Here is a 20,154-nt window from a genome sequence, read left to right as displayed (position 1 = left end):
TACGTTTGGCAAATAACAGGAAAAAGATAGAAGAATTGTTGCTTGCACAGAAAATATATCTTTATTCGTGTTTATGCTCTTAGGCCTCGTGAAAAGATTAAAATTTATGTTCAGTATTCTTTCTTTAAGAAAGCAGACATAAGGAAAGGTATGTTCTTTTTTATTTTTTAAGCTTTGGTTCTTAAGGGAATAGGCTTTATTTAAATTAACTCAGATTAATAACTTCTTTGGCCAATGCTAGATATATCCTGTTGGGAGGGTAGAAAGTGGGTAGGTAGTCCCTCAATTAGCGTAAGTTAAATGTGTATAAACAAGGTGCAATTTTCACTTTTCTTTCATCAGACTTTCCCATTTCTGTTGCCCTGCAAGGCCAGTAAGCACAAGGATTTTTAAATTGTAAACTAAAATTTTCCTTGCTGTGCCTCTTTTGAGATTATATTCTTGGTAGTTTTCCTAAGAATGGCACCACTTTAGAAAAAGTTTCAAACAGTTGTATTCAAGATAAATCAATTGTCTTTTTCCTTTAATCTTGCAGAGAACCTTCTGAGGCTCCAATCACTTTTGATGCACATTCTTTTCTTAATTATTTTGATAAGATTTTAGGTAAGTTACAGTGTGATGTGTCCTTTCATTTTGAAACTGCATAGAATGGCTGTTGCTAGAGCATTAAAACATTAGATATCGCTTTCAACCATGAATTACTGTACTATTAAACTATTTTGTAGAGATTTCCTAGCTCAGAGCTCGACAGAATAGCTGCTCATTAAATATTAGTTCAATGAGTGAATGTTGTGTATTTAGATAAGGTTTTACCTTGGCTCCCATATGATTTTGCTTTTTCTCTTTTAGACTTATTATATTTACAAATCAATAGGAAAAAGACAAATAGTCCAATAAAAAATCATTGTGTATATATGTGTAGAACTGCATAGATAAAGGTCTGGATATCTACCAATCTGTCAAAAAATGCACCTTTGGAGAGAAAGTGAGATATGAGACAATACTTCTGTATGGCTTGAATGTTTACATCAAAATATATTCATGTATTATGTAGGTTTTTAGTTGTTTAGTTTTTCTTTTTCTCTTTTTTTTGGGGGGGGGGAGGTGGCTGGTTGGTACAGCGATTGGACCCTGGACCTTGGTGTTATCAGCACAACACTCTAACCAACTAAACTAACCAGTCAGCCCTGGTTTTTAATTTTTTATTTAAAAAATTAAATTAATCAAAGTCATTTGTTTTTTTAAAACAAAATCTTTTGGCTCAGGCTGTGTACTTTTCTGCAAATATCTGCCAGCATTACCATTTGTGGAAGGGATTTTTATGAAGTAGTTTGGATGTATGTATTAGTCCTTTTCCATGGGTAACATTCTAATTATTTTGACATATGTAATCATTCAAGAAAAAATTTACCAAGTGTCTCTTTCTGTGTTGGGGTCTGTATAGGACCAAGACCTCATGAGTCAGATTCCGATGATCTGGATGAGGAAGACTTTGAATGTTTAGACAGTGATGATGATTTGGACCTTGAAACACAGGAGCCTGGCGAAGAAGCTTCTCTTAAGGGAACTCTTGACAATCTCAAGTCATACATGGCCCAGATGGACCAGGAACTGGCACACACCAGCATTGGCAAAAGCTTCACTACCCGGAAGCAAGTGGTATGTGTGTTTTTAACCTCTTTCCCTTTCTGAGTCTATTATGTAGTATAGCTAAAACCATATTTTATCTTACCATTTCTTTTTTCTTTTTTTGATTTACGAGATTTGAAATAAATAATAATGCTAATTGTTTCCTAACTCAGGTAGGATGAAGGATTATAAATTTTATTTTCTGAAACATAAGCTTAATTATATACTAATTTAATGTTATCTATCAGGATTTAAAATAAAAAGTCATGTAATGTCCTTAAATTAGTATGAGGTTGCACACTACTACTAATAGCTTAAGTGAGTTTTTTAATAAGAAGGAGGATCTTAAATATCCAAATAACTTTAAAGTCTTAATAGTTTGTTTTGGATGTTTTCCTAATTTAGAGCCAAATTTGGAATTCTTCTGTTCACATTTCCATCATAGTTTTCATGCCAGCACCATCTAACCCTAGACGCAGGCATTATGGAAAGAACATGGACCCTGGAGTCTTAGGGGTTGGGGTTTGAAATCCAGCTCAGTTACCCACTGTGAGTGTGTCCATTAACCAGTAATCCTCATGTCATAGAATTAACATGAGAACCAAATAAGACAACAATAAACCCATCATAAGTCCTTAGCTAATGTTTATTTACCTTGATTTGATTATCTGTAATCACTATCAGTATTGCCAACACCTAATGGAAACATACATTAGATTTATCTAAAGCAGTACTTCTTAAATTTTAATGTAAATATAAACCACCTAAGGATCTCTTTACAATATAGATTCTGATTAAGCAGGTCTGGAATGAGGCCTTAGGTTTTCCATTTCTAACAAGTCCCAAGTAATGCAGATGGTGCTGGTCCACAGACTACGCTCTGAGTAGCAAGGATATAAAGGTCCACAGAGCAAGCTGTAATCTTTAAAATTTTTTCCCTAACCCATGAAATCAGAGGCCAAAGTAACAATTAAGAATCTTTGTGGTTAGACCCACAAAGCCTCATGTTTTTACTTTAAGCTTTTTCATTGAGGGAAAAAAAGGAAACCTAGCTTTTTCATTCAGAAGAAAATTTAGATTTTTGTCTCTTTTTTAATGTTTATTTTTATGTTTATTTCTTTTAAAACTCTTAGGCAAGCTATAAATGTACCTTCTTAATTCTGGTTATATCCCTTGAGATTTTTCAAAATAGGGATGAAATCCATTCAATTTGTAGAAATATTTTCTAGAAAGTAGTATGTTATAATCTTTAGAACCAAGTTTTAGTTATGTGTGTTAAATCAAATAGATTATTAGACTTGACTTAAACTTTGTATCACAAAGGATAAGAAATTTCCTTTTTAATTCGGAATTAAAATTTACAATATTGCTTAGTTAGCTTTTTATTGTAACTACCATCCAACCTAATGGTATATTATCTCATGATTTTCTTTTCCCTCCATGAATAAGGAACCTCTATCCCAGACTACCAATAACAATTCAGATGAGGAAGATTCTGGTGCAGGAGAATCTATTATGGCACCAGTGGATGTGGACCTGAACCTGGTTTCAAATATATTGGAATCTTACAGCTCTCAAGCTGGACTGGCAGGACCTGCTTCTAACCTTTTGCAAAGCATGGGAGTGCAGCTGCCTGACAACACTGATCACAGACTCACAAGCAAGCCAACGAAAGATTAACCAGTATACCTTCCTTCTCTTTTTTCCTTTTAAATAAATATTGAGCCTGATTTTGTTCATTTCTAGTTTAAATTGCTTGTTTAGTAAAAATGTTTCTTCATTACTAGTTTCACAGGTTGATTTCTTTCCCATGAGCCCCAAATGTTGACCTCTCTGCACAAGTCTCTGTGATCTCAACTCTGAGGTTCATACAAGGTTTTGAAGTCAGCAGGATAGAACCCAAGCCTCTGGACAGCCTCAGAGATGAGATTTACACACTCCATGTTAAGAACATATCCTGCCACAATATACTCTCGGTATAATTTTGAATATTTAATTTACCCCTTACATGTATTCAGCCTAAGGTCAAAATTCTAAGTTGGCAAATTTGAGCTTGATGACTCATTCACTTTTTCTTTCTAATTTTTTTAAGGAAACAATGGCAAAGTGCACAAATCTTTATACAATCAATGCATTTTTGTATGCATCTAAATCAAGACAAAGAACTTATTTTTTTTTAATAACTGAGATATAATTCACATATCAAAGTTTACTCCTTTAGGGCCGGCCCGGTGGCGCACTGGATAGCGCGCCACTTGGGAAGCGCGGCGGCGCTCCCGCCCGAGGGTTCGGATCCCACATACAGACCGGTTCCCACTCACTGGCTGAGCGAGGCGCGGGAGCAACACTGAGGGTTGCGATCCCGTTGCCGGTCCCCGGTCCGGTGCGGGGGCGACACTGAGGGTTGCGATCCGTTGCCGGACATGGAAAAAGACAAAAGACAAAAAAAAAAAAAAAAAAAGTTTACTCCTTTAAAGTGTACAATTCAGTGGTTTTTAGTATATTTACAAAATTGTGCAGCTGTCACCAGTATCTAATTCCAGAATATTTCATCACCCACCAAGAATCCCTATGCTCATTAATGGTCACTTCCTTTTCCCTCCTCCCAGCCCCTATGTATTAGTCTATTTCTGTTGCTTATAACAGAAATACCTGAAACTGAGTAATTTGTAAAGAAACAATATTTGTTGCTTATAGTTTCAGAGGCTGGGAATTCCAAAGTCCAGGGAACACATGGTGAGGGCCTCGTTGGTAGTGACTCTGTACCAACACAGGTGAAAGTGGCTGAACAAGAGAAAGCAAAGTCCTCACTTGCTCTCCTTTTAAACTCATCAGAACCATGCCCATTACTCCATAAGTAGATCAATCCATTCACTAGGGTACAGTCCCCACAATCTAATCACCACCAGAGGCCCCACCTTTCAATTACCACAATAGGGTTTCCCACTGTCTTAACACTGTCATAATCACAGTGGGGATTAAGTTTCTAATACATGAAACTTTGGAGGACTCAATTCAACCCATATCACCTTAGGAACCACTAATCTACTTTGTCTATGGATTTGTCTATTTTGTATATTTCATACATTAATTCTGTATTTGTTTAAATGAACTGAGGTTTGCTATTTAATGTAACTGATAACATCTAAGATGAAATATGTTTATTTCTTAAGATGATTCTGATATTCCTCCTAAAATGAATCAAGTCTTATGTACAAACAACTCCATATACTGACCATATGTTTACAATCTGGGTCTCTGGTTTTTCCTTTACTGTTACTGTATGTGGCAGAGATGCCTTTAGTGTATATCTTGCCCTGTGAAAGTAAAGACAATGGAAACAATTGTCCCCCTCTCCAGCAACCCAGAAAATGGTGTAGTAGAGTTCTTACCTGGGGACCTCCTGTCACAAACTAATAAAAACTGAATATACCATACCTCCCCTCCAATCCTCCCTTTTCTTTTTATGGTGACGTTGACTGAAATGAGCTGAAGGGTATTGCACACTGATTTGAGAAAGGATCAGATGAAAAAAAATTTTTTTTTATTACCTAGGGCAACATTTTAATACTTTAAATAAAGATAATAATTTAAAAGATTTTAAATAAAGGGCCAACCTGTGGCTCACTCGGGAGAGTGTGGTGCTGGTAACACCAAGGCCATGGGTTCGGATCCTATATAGGGATGGCCGGTTTGCTCACTGGCTGAGCGTGGTGCTGACAACACCAAGCCAAGGGTTGAGATCCCCTTACCGGTCATCTTTAAAAAAAAAAAAAAAAAAGATTTTAAATAAATACATTTTTATTATTTATTTTGAAGTTTTATTTCACATGTTAAAAATGAGGATCCAGATTGCTATACCAGCTTGACTGTGAGAAAAAGGTTTCCCCACAATGTACTTGTGGCACAGAGTTTGTCTTCATTGAGGATTAAATGTTGGGCAGAGAAAGAGTGGTAAGTAGGCAAAAACAAGGAATGACTGAGTTGCTTTTTTATTCTTTCGGAGTTAATTGACCTTGAGCCAGGCTCACTGTAGTAACAAATACATTTGTTTTAAGGTTTTATTTACTTGTTTTTGCTATTCTGCATCATGGACCCAGCTGGGCTCTATTCTTAGCACCTTCGTAATTCATTGCCACATATATATTCTCCAGTGAGGCAGCCCTGTACAAGTTTCTTTTATTTATCTGCCATTTTCCGTACCCCAACCTTGCCCTTTTCTGCCTCAGCTTTCAGATATCCCTGGAGTTCTACAGAAAAGCCCTCTTCCCATTCACTGCTGAGAAACAAAGTTCAGTGTTGCAGCTCCTATCAGCCACTCTCATCTTTTCTTTTCCAAAAAAACACATTAATCAAAAAGCAAACAGTTACTTCATGGTAAATTCGAGAAACTCATAACTAGGAATCCCGCACTCTCCCCTTTCTAGCCCTATTTTTAGACTGGGGAATATGTACACATGTGCTCACAAACACACCCACGTAGAGATAGAAAACATTGGGAGAGAGTAATACACATGGACCCTGAACTGTTTTCTTCTAATTGCAAGAAATGCAGAAATCTCAGGACTCTCTTGGGAGTGCTATTCTTTTCTACATGCTGGGTTCAGCTCAGGTAAAGGCAAGGTGCCAATCTAACAAGACAATCAAGTCCCATCCTATATTATCCCTCAACATTTAAAGGCACTTTGATTTCCCTAAAGCAACGGTGATTTGCTGGCCATGGAGAGAGCTATGCCCTTTTGGGGTCAAAGGGAAATTCAGTGCTTTAACTTTCTAATTCTAGAATTCTTTTGCTTAGTTGTATGAGACTTTGATATGTGAATACCCTTAGTGTTTCTGGGGGCTTGTATCTTTAATCACAAATTAGTGCCTAGAATCATCTGAAAATGATCATTTCCCCAGAAATGATCATTTCCTCTTTTCAACCAGACCTCTAATAATATTTCTTCTGCACACTGCTTCAGTTGTTCCACAGACTTGGAACCTGAACTTAAATGTTTGATTGTTGCACTGATAAAGAGATCCTCTCCCACACACATACCCCCAAGTTCGTACTTTCTAAAATTTTCTCAATTCATGGGACAGAAAACACATCCAACAAAGGTGTGGACATTTATTTTACTTCCCCCAAATAAATTCTTCTCCCTGATGACAAGGTATAGAATGCCACATGTGAGTGATGAGAAATCCTAAGTTTAGTTTATCCCATAAGGCTCAAGAAATGGTTCAGGTTTGGCATTCGTTTATCCTCACTAATCCCTTAGCTGAACTTAATCACTTAACTGCCTGTGGAAATGCCTGCAATATACTTAGGGTAACAGGCATGGCAAGGCGAGGGTCTTTTCCCTGGGTCACAAACTGAGCAAGCAACAGAGCTGAGAATAGCACAAAACTCTTACCACCTTGAACCCCACTGGTTCAACTGCCTCAGCAAAACCTCACTGTATCTGATCTACTGCAAAGTACCTTGAGGAAGAAGTCAGCTTCTACCTTCCTCATCCCTTCAGATGCCTTAAGGAAACATGGCTTTTGACTGCCGTGTACAAGAATGTATCTGTACATGAATTCAAAAATGTTATGTTGTGCTATTTTTCTTAATTCTGTAAGGATAGCAGTAACTCGGTAGTGACTTGAGATTTCCAATATATTTTCAATATTAAAGGTTTTAACAGCTGCCAAAAAAATAAAAATAAAATAAAGGTTTTAACCAAAATTGCCCCAGGCACAGTCTGGCAGTCTAAACACAGCATTAACAAGTTACTTGCCAGATGTTTGCTCCCAAGGCCTTGGAGAAAATAGGTGAACATAAGCCTACATCCCTACTAATGCTTCACCCTTCCCTCTGATTTTGATAGTTGACATTTCATCAGTTTTTTTTCTCTCATTGGTATTTTTGATTGCCCATCAGTAGGAACTTTTTCCATTAACACTGCTGATAGAGGTGCCTCACTGTAGGGTCACCTGCTCTGCCTGATTGTTAGGTTGGTCTGGAGCTGGCCTTTTGTCACCCCCTCTTTACCATAGATCTCTGCTATTTCTCTCAGGGATACCAAGGAGGATCTAGGTGGCTTGATCACAGCTAAGCAGGCAGAGAAGAACAGGTGTGTTTTTCCACCCACTCCTTAATCAGATGGTGGGCAATGGCTATCTTGGGAGGCACATAAAATGGGAGAGTCCCATTCTGTTGCTGAATATAGGGGCCCCTTCTCCTCAGAGCTGTGGCCACCTCATCATGACTGAACCAGGCAGCTGCCTCTAGTTCTCTCAAGTTTACCTGGACCTGAAAGACATAAGGAAGAAAATGACAAAATTTAAAATACTATGTCCAAAGGTGAGAAAATGGTTCCAGAACTAAGCAATCTCAGAAAATAATACCTGGGATCCGCAGGCCACATAAAAATCAGTTCTAGATATTGCCCAGAAGCAAAAGAGGCATATTTAAAATAGTAAAAAAAAAAAAAGACATTTAAAAAATGCTAGAATTACAAATTCTAAAATATTAAGAGCAGTTAACATTGAGGGGTAAATTATGAATAATACTTGTTTTTCTTTGTGCCTTTACTGATTGTACAGGTTGAGGGTCCTTTCTCTGAAGTGCCTAGGGACCAGAAGTGTTCCAGATCTCGGAATTTTGGATTTTGGAATATTTGCATTATACTTACCAGCTGAGCATCCTGATTCCAAAAATTAAAAATCCAAAATGATCCAATGAGCATTTCACCATATTGGTGCTCAAAAAGATTCAGATTTTGGAGCATTCTGGATTTTGGATTTTTGGATTAGTGATGCTCAACCTGTATAACTCTTTCAATTAAAAAAGAACATATAGGGCCGAGCCCGTGGCGCACTCGGGAGAGTGCGGCGCTGGGAGCGCAGCCGCGCTCCCACTGCAGGTTTGGATCCTATATAGGGATGGCTGGTGCGCTCACTGGCTGAGCGCGGTGCAGCCGGTCTCAAAAAAAGACAAAAATAAATAAATAAATAAAAAATAAAAAAGAACATATAAATGATACTCTTTAAGAGTTAATGATAATCAAAAGCACAGTATCTTCTTTGCAAGAAGCAAAGTAACGCATCCTTTGTCCACAGGAAGTTGAGTCAGGTTAGATATCTATAAAAATCAAAGCACACAATAAGCAGACTTTGGTAGGCAAGGATCACAATGCCATCTGTCAGGGTTGCTGTACAAGAGCAAGATGAAGCTGGATAAGACAACGTCTAAGTCCCTTTCAACCAGAAGTTCCTATAATTTTATATCATTAGACCCCAACATCCTGACTAACTTGAGCAATAAGACCAATCCTGAAATAAATCATTAAATTTGATATATTTATTGTATGCCTGTAAGATTCTCTTATGACCTGACAATGAAATGTAAATTGTCTCACATAAATGGTATTGGAAAAATTTCATATCCATGTGCAAAAGAATGAAATTGGACTTTTATCTCATACCATATAAACAAAACAAAACAAAACAAAACAAAACAAAAAACCTCAAAATGGACTAAAGACTCAAATCTAAAACCTGAAGCAATAAAACTCTTAGAAGAAAACATAAGGAATAATCTTCTAGACACTGGACTGGACAACGATTTCTTAGACATGACACCAAAAACACAGGCAACAAAGGCAAAAATAGACAAGTGGGATTATATCAAACTAAAAAGCTTTTGTACAGCAAAGAAAACAATTAACAAAATGAAAAGGCAACCAATGGAAATGAGAGAAAACATTTGCAGACTATATACCTGACAAGGGGTTAATATCTAAAATATATAGGAAACTCCTACAGCTCAATACCAGAAAACAACCCAATTAAAAAATGGGCAAAGGATCTGTATAGACATTTCTCCAAAGAAGACATGACCAACAGGTTTATGAAAAGGTGCTCAACATCACTAATCATCAGGGAAATGCAAATCAAAACCACAGTGAGATATCCTCTCACACCTGCCAGGACAGCTATTATTAAAAACAACAACAACAAAGGACAGCAAGTGATGGCAAGCATGCTGAGCCAAAGAAACCCCTACACCCTGTTGGGAGAAACGTAAATTGGTGCAGCCACTATGAAAAACAATATGGAGGTTCCTCAAAAAATTAAAGATAGAATTACCATTTGATCCAGCAATTCCACTTCTGGGTATACATCACAAGGAACTGAAATTTGTATCTCAAAGAGATATCTGCACTTCCATGTTCACTGCAGCATTATTCACAATAGCCAAAATATGGAAACAACCTAAATGTACGCTAATAGACAAATAGATAAAGAAAATATGGTATATACATACAATAGAATATTATTCGCCCTTTAAAAAGAAGGAAATCCTGTACTGGTAACAAGATGGCTGGCCCGAGAGGACAAGCCAAGTGAAATAACCCAGATCAGAAAGACAAATACCACATGATCTCAAAAGTGGAATCTAAATGCTAAGAGTATCGTGTTAGAACACCAAGGTTAAGGGTTCAGATCCTCATACCACCAGCCACTAAAAAAAGAAAAAAAAAAAAAAAAGTCAACACATAGAAGTAGAGAGTAGAATGGTTGTCCCATGGGCTGGAGGGAAGGGGAGATAGGGATGTATTGGTCGAAGGTTAAAAAGTTTTAGTTATGCAAAATAAATTCTGGAGATCTGCTGTATATTATAGGGCCTCTAATTAACAATACTGTACTGTATACATAAAAAATTGCTAAGAGGATAGATTTTATGTTATGTTAAGTGCTCTTACCACAAAAGGAAGAAAATTAAAAGAAAGGGGGCAGAAGGAAACTTTTGGAGGTGATGGACAAGCTTAAGGCATTGATAGTGATGATGGTTTCTCAGATGTATACTTATTTCTTAACACATCAAACTGTATACATTAAATATCTACAGCTTTTTGTATGTTAGCATACCTCAATAAAGCATTTTTATTTATTTATTTTTTTTAAAGATGACTGGTAAGGGGATCTCACCCCTTGGCTTGGTGTTGTCTGCACCACACTCAGCCAGTGAGCTAAACCGGCCATCCCTATATAGGATCTGAACCCGTGGCCTTGGTGTTATCAGCACCACACTCTCCCAAGTGAGCCACGGGCTGGCCCTCAATAAAGCATTTTTAAAAATTGTCTCGTCATTGAGATATATGCAAAGGAGAATGGTGATTATTTGTGTCCTTTACTAGATTGCAAATCCCTTGAGGGTATAAATCATATCTTATACATCTATGTAATCTAGACAATGCTGGACTTAGACAATTACTTAATAAGTATGATGATACTTCAAAAAGTTCATGGAAAGATTCATATTATCTTTTAGTTCTATTTTTCCACGAACTTTTTGAAATACCCTCATCCTTGCTAACCAGCAGACGAGATGAAGCAAAGGAAATATCACAGCATAAGAAAAACATGAGAACTTACCTCTGTCTGCCCTGGTTTCACAGTTGCATGACAAGCAATCATGAGTGAGCTATTAGGAAAGGGCCAGTGCTGGGACGCAGAGTACTGAAGTTTGTCCACCTCCAATCCCACCTCTTCTGCAACTTCCCGCCGGACAGCCTCTTCCAGACTTTCACCTACAAGCACTCAGATTAATTCAGGACAGCCCTGTAGCAGGAGGGGTGATACAGATAGCCCATTTGTGAAAGGAGCGTACAACTGGCTCCAAAGTTTCAATGAATACTCTTGGGAGTGTCCTCAGTCTCGTTGTCTTCCCAACAATAGAAATCAGGTCTGCAGTTGGGTGTGGAACTGCAGTGCTTAAGCTACTAGTTCAGTTATAATGCAAAGTAAGGATGGCAGTGGCAGAGGCTACTGCTGCCCTCAGCTTTAATAAAATGCCACTTCTCACCATTTACAAATTTTACCCCAGTAGACTGAAAAAAAAAAAAAAAAAACAACCTATAAATAAAGTTTTGAATCTCGTTAATATTACATGTGCTGAAACATTTAGGGAGAAATGTACTAATTTTCTCAACCTACATATTAAAAAATAAGATGGATTAATGAACGGATAGACAAATGGATAAACAGATATGTGATCGAATAAATGTAGTAAAAAATTATAGAATCTAGGTGGTGGGTGTATGGGTGTTTACTATATAGTTCTTTTAACTACACTGTGTTTGAAAATTTCCCTAATAAAATATTGAAAATTTATAATGCCAGAGGCAGTTTCCTTGACATGACAGGGAAGAATGTGTTCAAGATTCCAAGCAACAAGACAGAGAAATACATACTGTTAATAAGGTTTTATGGCCTCCAATGTTACTTGTACATCCCATAACCTTACCTATATCACAAAAACCTGCCAAGGCAGAATACATTCCTTTGGGAAAGGAGCTCTGGCGGACAAGCAGGCATCGGGTCCCATCTGACACCAGAGTAATCACCACAGGAGCCACCTAAGAAAGAGGATGGAAACTGGGACAATGGGGCTTTGGGGGCTGCTAATAAGCTAAAGGAATGGGTAATTTTAAAAAGCCTTTGTACTGTACAGGCTTGCTTCCCCAGCAAAGAGTAGTACACAGCCTTCTTGGATTACTGTCCTCTTTAAGCAATGCTTACCTGTGGATAATAGATGATCTTATTAAAAGGGCACACACGCTTGCTGCCAGCCATGTTCTTCTTGGTGGGCTGCCCGCTTCTGCTGCAGAACTGATGAGTATCATGCCAACGGAGAAGAGCCCGAGCCTAGGAATACAAAGATGGGCCTGGTCTCATTCAGAGCGAAGGTGGGCTCATATATAACAGATCTGGGCCTGGAATAGAGAGCGACTCACAGGGAAATGCAGATCCTTTTACAGCTCGCCTGCTTTAAATGGTTACTAAGTGTTTAAACTTTAAGGTAAGGAGACTATCTGAACATATCTAGCATCAGAAATCTAGAAAAGATTTTAAAAAAGGGGGGGGGCTGGCAAGTTAGCTCGGTTGGTTAGAGCATGGTACAGATAACACCAAGGTCCAGAGTTTGATTCCTGTACATACCAGCTACCAGAAAAAAAAAAAGGAATCTGAAAAAAAAGAAAGTACATTTTAAAATGTATTAGGAATTATTTAAAATATGCAAAATATATAAAGTAACATAATGAATACCCATGTACTCACTACCCAGCTTAAAAAGAAAACATTTTGGGCTGGCCCTGTGGCGCACTGGAGAGTGCGCCGCTTGAGAGTGCAGTGGTGCTCCCGCCGAGGGTTCGGATCCCATGTGGAGACCGGTTCCCGCTCACTGGCTGAGCGCGGTGCGGGCGCGACACCGAGGGTTGCGATCCCGTTGCCGGTCAGTAAAAAAGACAAAAAAGAAAAAAAAAAAGAAAACATTTTCAATATAATTGAACCCCCCCCCCCCCGCACATATACTCCTCTCAAAGTTGGAATTTTTTGCAACTAAAAAATGTTTCGAGGTTTCTTTTTAAATTAAACAGGCAATCAAAACACTTTAGCAAGTGAAATCTAAAGCTGTAAGGATAACGAATCGTTAAAGCAATGTAAAATAATTTCTCATAAGAAAAACATGATGATAAGTCAGTCATGCTGTGGGTCATTAAAAACGTTTATAAGGCTGACAGATCCTATTGCCATAGATCTGCATGTCCTTAGGAGAAAATGGTTTTGACAGCGGTTCTGCCAAAAACCATAGCAAAAAAAAAGAAACATAAACAGTCTTCCTAGAGCACATTGTCCTTCTACCAAGGTTTGTAGGTAGAACCATGATCTGCAAAAGAAGAAATCAAATGTCACTCTTGCCTTGTGTATGCACACATAGATTGGCCCATACATACTACTTTGCTAAATTTCCTACAGGACTGAGAAATCAGAATCTACCGTGAACAGCAAGGAGGTATCCTTCTCATTCAGTTGAAAGACAGCCTTCCTAAGTTCAATGAAAGACCCCTTGAGCTCTGTTTCCATTTCAGTTTTCTGTAAGGAGGCTAGAAAATTAGAAAAGAAAGAGAAAGTAAACAAATGTCAAACTTTGCTTCAGGGTCCCTCTCCAGCTATACTGTTCTAACAGAGCAGTGTTTCCCAAACTTTCCTAATAAGTCTCAACTGAGGAAAGTAAAAAATATACAGGTTCTCAAGCCAATTCCTGGAGATTCTGAAGCAGCAGGTGTGGAGTGAGGCCCAGAAATCTTTATTTTTTAAACAAGCACCAGGTGATTCTAATATTCAGGCCACTTTGGGAAACAGAGCATAGTATTTCTCAAGACACCAATGGGGTTTCCTCCAATTCAATTCTGACACTATCTACCTGGAGATAGCATCAGATTGCACAGGATGAAGGCTCAGTCCCCAAGACTCGCCCCCACTTTAGATGCCAGTTGCAAGCCCAGGCCTCTAGAATTTCTGACCAACCAGCTATGAATCAGGGTTCCCACAACCCTCCTTGGGTTCAATTAGTTAGCTTGAGCATCTCACAGAACCCAGTAAGAACATTTGCATTAGCCACACACTATCCCTGGAAAATAGATGAAATGCGACCTCTAACCTTCTATCTGAACCTCATTCCAGAATCATTACATTCACACCCAGACCATTAAAGAGAGGAGGGGAGCCTGACAGAAGCCATAAGCCTATAGCAAAGTGGTCCCCAAATGCAGGTCTGAGGATCCAGAGCTCCTCCCTAGTAACATTTTTATTTGCCTGCATAAATAAGAGAAATAAGAATGATGTCATGAATTTCAAAACATTTCTTATGAAATATTTAAGACATGTAAAGTGTCTAAAGGTCCACAGAGTCATACAATAAACTTCTGTGTACCTCCCCTCTAGCTTAGAAAGAAAGCATTTAAATGTCCTTTATTTTCTTTTAAACAATGATGATGGATGATAGTATTTTTTGTCCTACATAAAAAAAATAGAAAGTTGGTAACCTTTTTGTATTCCCAAAATCTTCTTTGAAATTTTACTATATGTGAAATCCCAAAGTCTGAGAACCACTGGGAAGTGCACATTAGGAATAATGTTACATACCACTTATAGAAGAGGAACTATTCAGACCCAGATCCAGAGCAAACCATGCTTCATGCTGTTCAGAGCATCCAATCAGCACAGAATCCTCTATTCTTTGTGTGTCCTGTCCAAACTTGCCCAGAAGTCTTTCCAACTCTAAGAAACAGAAAGGAAACAAGAAAAAAACACAAAACAAGGGTTTCAATTAAATCACTACGGTCATATTAGACTTATAGGAAATCATCTACTTCAGCTTGAAGAAGGTATACTTGGCTTCCAGTCGCTGCCTGGCAGATAATTAGCTTTGTAACCTTGGTTTAATCACTTCACATCTCTAGGCCTCAGTTTCTTCATCAGCAATCTGAGGAGTTTAGACCAAAGAAGGAATTCTATCTGTGTAACACTGTATTACTCCGAGATTGTGTCTTGACATGAACATATCCCCTAGTTTGCAAGATGCATGATAGTTAACTTTTTAAAGCACTGACAAAAATAAATACCACACTTAAAATGGTAGAGATCAATCCAGCTCTGCAGTTAGCCTCTAGACTGTGTTGCTTTTCTGGGCCAGAGTAGAATATTCATCTGACATCCTGTCTGTAAAAGATTAAGTGCTCTGTAGAGAGAAAATCTGTTCTCCTGGGTATGACGGGTTCATATTTGTTCACAATACAACATAACATTGCTAAATCTCCAAATGACATTTAGTGTCTTCTGATGGAGTCCTCCTATTCTTCTGGACTGCTGGGAACTACCTATCCGAGTACTCCAACATCTGACCCGCAGGGGAAATTCACCAGCAACGTATTTGTTAGTCAGCATATAGTGACATCAAATAAAACTGAAAGGTAGGGGTTGGCCAGTTTGCTCAGTTGGTTAGAACGCAGTGTTGTAACACCAGGGTCAAGGGTTCAGATCTCTGTACTGGCCAGCCGTCAAAACAAAAACAAAGTTAGTTATTTTGAATGCCAAATCCCAATGGCTTAAATATCTCTAGTTATACGAGCATATGCCAAAAGAGTTCTCAAAACAAATTCATTTTAGTTCACTTTTAATTTTGACCCTTCTAGTAAAAATAAAGTTATGATGCACATGTTTAAAATGAACCAGTGCACAGCTCCATGGAGGCTGCAAATCACTGGTCTAAGGCAGAGGTTGGCAAACTTTTTCTGTAAAGAAATTCTAAATATTTTAGGCTTTGTGAATCAGGCAGTCTCTGTCATAACTATTCAGCTCTGCCACGGTAGTGAAAAAGCAGTCATAGACAATGTATAAATGAACAAGCATGGCTGTGTTCCAGTAAGAATTTACTTACAAAATAGGTGGTGCTCCAATTTGGACAGCAGTTTTACTGACCCCTGGTTTAAGGCATTAGTGGTTCACATCATCACCAAATAATATTTGATGGACAACTAAGGTTCATACAGTGAATTATTAATTGGCAAAAGCAGTTACACAAGTTTGAGACTCAGAAGTTCAAAAAATCTGGACTCGAAAGTTCAAGAATCTTTCTCACAGATTCAATACGGACTGAATTCTGCTTAGTGGCCACTGAATTCTGCTTAGTGGTCTACTCCACCAGTTCACTTTGGGCTCACTGTGACACGGTATTTATTTCCTGGTTTTCATCCACGGTTTCTGGCTCGTGCTACTCTCTGACCTTCTCCTGCCCTCCTTTCACCAGCGCCTTTTTCTCCCAGAGGCAGGAAATTCTGTCTTAGCTGACTGTAGGTCACAAGACCCCCATTTCAGGAGGGGCCCTGCCCTGTGCCCAGGAGGAAGGGATTCTGCACAGAGAGGCTGAGGAGAATCTGAACAAACAGGCCTCGCTGGGTTTCCCTATCCAGTCTGTTAGTATTAGATCAGACCCTTTTTGTCTAATCACATCTCTACGTGGTCGTCCATGCTTCAGTTATGCCTACATGATGAAGGTTCCATAAAAACTCAAGAGCACAGGGTTTGGGGAGCTTCTGGATAACTGAACACGTGAAGGTTCCTGGAGAGCGGTGCTCCCAGGAGGCATGGAAGCTCCGTGCTCCTTCCCGCTACCTCATCCTGTGCGTCCCTTCATCTGTATCCTTTGTAATATCCTTTGTAATAAACTGGTAAAAATAAATACATGTTTCCCTGGGTTCTGTGAGATGCTCAAGCAAACTAATTGAACCCAAGGAGGGTTGTGGGAACCCTGATTTATAGCTGGCTGGTAAGAAATTCTAGAGGCCTGGGCTTGCAATTGGCATCTAAAGTGGGGGCCAGTCTTGGGGACTGAGCCCTCATCCTGTGCAATCTGATGCTATCTCCAGGTAGACAGTGTCAGAATTGAATTGGAGGACACCCCGTTGGTGTCCACTGAAGAACTGCTGGCTGGCTTGCCAGTGGAGAGAAATTCCCACACATCTGCTCACAGAAGTCGGTCTTGTGTGTGGATGATTGTGCTGTGTGAGAGCAGGGGAAACACAGTGCGTGTGTTTTCCCACTCACTCAGTTTTGCTTTTCCCAACTCACTCATGCACTTACGTGATAGGCTAAGCCGGGGGGGCAGATATTGACGTTCCGACGTCTGAAGCAAAGGAGCCAGGTTATGAAAGAGGTAAAACGCTCCTGTCTGCTGGGCTTTTCTACACACATCATCATCTTCCTTCAATTCAAATAAATACCTGTATTTGGGAAGAGATCAAACCATTTTAAAACACACCTAGTTTATTATACAGCATTCATCTTTGAGAATCTGCTCCTACACCCTTCTCACACCACGGTTATTTTCCTTTATTTATTTACATCCTAATTTGCTCCAAAAAGGATTTGAGGTGGCTAAGGGCAATCCCTCATTCCCTGCTTTGTCCTACTGTGTGCTTGTCCATACTCCTGTGGTTGCACTGTTGTAGGATTTGTTCATTTGCCTGTCTCCCCTGAAAGACTGTGATGTCCTTAAGAGCAGGGTCTGCCTTACTCAGCTCTTTATCTCAGTAATTAGCATATCGAATGACTCCATTCAATAAATATTTATTGAATTGAACTTCAAGGGTAATAAATATTTACTGAATTGAACTTCAAGGTACTTTGCCAATATTACACTGTGAGGCAAGAATTTACATGCAGGAGAGTGAAGGGAAAACAAGTACAGTGATAAAACATCAACCACAGAACGCCTAGAGACTGGACCAGATGTTGTGACTGCAGACCACGAGCAAAAGCGTGCCTTCAGTAACTCATTGGATCTGGGGAAGATACAGAACAACCTTTGCCTTCAATGCACCCTTGTCTCAAACATCCAGCCCCCAAAAGAGATACCATTAGTTCTTTATCTCTATTGAAGGGACCCCTGATGAAGCCAACACTTGATCTATTTAATAAGGATATTTTCAGTAGCCAAAATAAAAAATGTGGAAAAAGAGAACATCCTATTATGGGTTTCTAAAAAAGAGAGATAATAATAGTGCAAGTTCTAGATTTTTCCAGTATCATCATTAAGGGTCGTCTTAGTCCATCCCTTCAAGAGCCTTGGGAATCAAATCAGTGTCCTCCTGATTTAGCAAGGACTGAATGTGGATTCTCCTAGAGCCTCAGGGTTAACCATTTTTGCCTGTCAAAAGCCCTAAAACAGATTCTCAGGCATATAACATATTTTGTCAAGTAAGTGGGAAACACAGTCAACAGATATTTTCTGTAGGATCTGGGAACTTTTGTAACACTGGTAGGCAGAGATGGCTCAACATGAAAAAACAGAGCCAAATGACAAATGCACCCCAGTGACATGTTTAGGAACCTATTTTGACTGTGTGATAAAAGAGATTATGATGAGCTCTTTATAAATAGAAGACAAAAGAAACCTGATCTTTTAAGACTCAAGATATTTATAAACTTATCGTGAGTGACTGCAGCCCCCTGGGGCAAAGACTCAATGTATGTCAAAGGAGAGACATGCGCCACTCAGAAGTTACCAAATATAAACAATAGAACAAACACTGCTGCCTTTGTAAAAGAACAGTACAACCTTCGTAAAAGAAATGGTACAACCTGTGCTTTGCCCTAATGACCCTAAAAAGGAAAACACCTACAAAAACATCCAGGTTAAGGTCTTAAATCCAGGACCTCGGTAACACTGGAATTACGATCCAAACGTTTCTTTTAAAAATTCATTTTCTCCCTTTAGTTACAATAGCATAGAAACCACTACACTAAGATTATCAAGGCTAAAAACATTTGGATTATTTTTAAACTTTGTTTTTTCTTATTATAACAGTAAAAAACAGTTATTCTTTAAAAAATTAAAAAAATAATTATCAATTTTGCAAAAAGGGAAATCATCAGCAATCTCACCACTCAGAGATGATTATTTATGGCTTGGAATTCTCCAAATTATTAATATTATGTATCAATACATATATGGGTATATTTAGAATTAATCACACCTCATTTATAGCCCTTTTTTTCTTAAATATATCTAAACATTCTTTCACATTATAAAATGTTCTTTATTGATAGCTAAAACTTTTCTCATGACTGTGATTCATTTTAAAATATATTTAATCACTAAAGAAGTATGTTAACATACTTCTATTTTAGACATCTACTCAATAATTCTGTTATTCTTGGAGTCTCAGAGAAGTGCAAGCAACCTAACTGTCCAACAATATCTAAAACAAGTATTGCAATTTTGTTCTTTTGTTCACTCTTGCTTACGTAGGATTATATGCTTATGTGCCTCTAAATCTTGGACTGGGCACTCATATTTGGCAGGGCTTTCTATGTGGGAAGACCTGGTTGCGAGTGTATGCCTTCTGAGGATTTTTACATTTGTGTTTGTGTTTTACATTTGCAAGGGGTCCCAAGCAAGTTATCAGTCTAGGATCACTACTTAAATTCATTTCTTAGGTAGGGGATTCTTAGACCACACCACACAGATGGTATAAATTTAAACCCCAAAACTGTATGGGTGCAGGCTAGTGATTTCAAATTCACAGATTTCAGATTTCTCCAGGCTGAGACAAAGAAGTCCTTTATCATCTTCCTGTGCTGTTGTAGATTTTTTTCCTAGCCTACCTTTCATTGACATTTAGTTCTTTGGGAGGGATGGGGGTGCGGAGAGGAAGGTTGGAGTTATCTACCTTATTCTGGGGAAATGTCATGAAATATTATTTAATACCATTTTTAATGTGTTTATTATTCCATCACATGGGTATACATTAATTTACTTAATTTCTCCCTTACTGTTCATTCATTCAACAATACTTCATTGCCTACTGTATGCCGGGCACTGTTTTTTGCATGAGGGGTACCACAGTGGAAAAGACAAAGTCTTATTTTATAGAACCTATATTCAAGTATGTGAGACATTTTAGATATTATTGGAAATTTAGCTTTTCTAAAGTGTTTCCAATTATAAATAATTTGCAATGAACATCCTTATGGGTAAATCTTTATCACATATCTTTAATCCTCAATATGGGATTTTGGGCCAAAGATGGAATAATCAGAGCTCAGGTTGGTCAAAACTCACCGTGTCTTAGAGACATAGGTTGATAGCAGCCTATAGCACCAAAAAGATTTTCTCCTGCAAGCTATTCCACAATGCAGGAACAT

General features: G+C 38.4%; 2 protein-coding genes across 3 annotated transcripts in view; one reads left to right on the top strand and one right to left on the bottom strand.

Annotated features, from left to right (window-relative positions):
- The window catches only part of ECD (ecdysoneless homolog (Drosophila)), a 24,272-nt gene extending 20,860 nt beyond the window's left edge, over nucleotides 1-3,412 (top strand). The window contains exons 12-14 of the mRNA XM_008582162.1: nucleotides 536-603; nucleotides 1,445-1,659; nucleotides 3,079-3,412. Of these exons, the coding sequence (XP_008580384.1) occupies nucleotides 536-603; nucleotides 1,445-1,659; nucleotides 3,079-3,309 (514 nt within the window). The 3' untranslated portion in view covers nucleotides 3,310-3,412. The remainder of the gene's footprint in view (nucleotides 1-535; nucleotides 604-1,444; nucleotides 1,660-3,078) is intronic.
- NUDT13 (nudix (nucleoside diphosphate linked moiety X)-type motif 13) overlaps nucleotides 1-20,154 on the bottom strand; it is a 25,551-nt gene extending 5,397 nt beyond the window's left edge. Inside the window, exons 1-8 of one of the 2 annotated variants that reach the window (XM_008582163.1) lie at nucleotides 20,072-20,154; nucleotides 17,089-17,228; nucleotides 14,593-14,727; nucleotides 13,444-13,550; nucleotides 12,184-12,309; nucleotides 11,909-12,020; nucleotides 11,038-11,192; nucleotides 6,723-7,909 (exon numbers count right to left, since the gene is read on the bottom strand). In XM_008582163.1, the coding sequence (XP_008580385.1) occupies nucleotides 7,709-7,909; nucleotides 11,038-11,192; nucleotides 11,909-12,020; nucleotides 12,184-12,309; nucleotides 13,444-13,550; nucleotides 14,593-14,727; nucleotides 17,089-17,228; nucleotides 20,072-20,154 (1,059 nt within the window). In that variant the 3' untranslated portion in view covers nucleotides 6,723-7,708. Of the gene's footprint in view, nucleotides 1-6,722; nucleotides 7,910-11,037; nucleotides 11,193-11,908; nucleotides 12,021-12,183; nucleotides 12,310-13,443; nucleotides 13,551-14,592; nucleotides 14,728-17,088; nucleotides 17,229-20,071 lie in introns of those variants that run through there. The other variant, XM_008582164.1, reaches the window with a different exon arrangement.

Source organism: Galeopterus variegatus, unplaced genomic scaffold (genome assembly GCF_000696425.1).
Source record: "Galeopterus variegatus unplaced genomic scaffold, G_variegatus-3.0.2 Scaffold2529, whole genome shotgun sequence".
Classification (NCBI taxonomy): Eukaryota; Metazoa; Chordata; class Mammalia; order Dermoptera; family Cynocephalidae; genus Galeopterus; species Galeopterus variegatus.
Note: the sequence above shows the minus strand (reverse complement) of the source record. Positions and strands in the feature narration are given on the sequence as shown.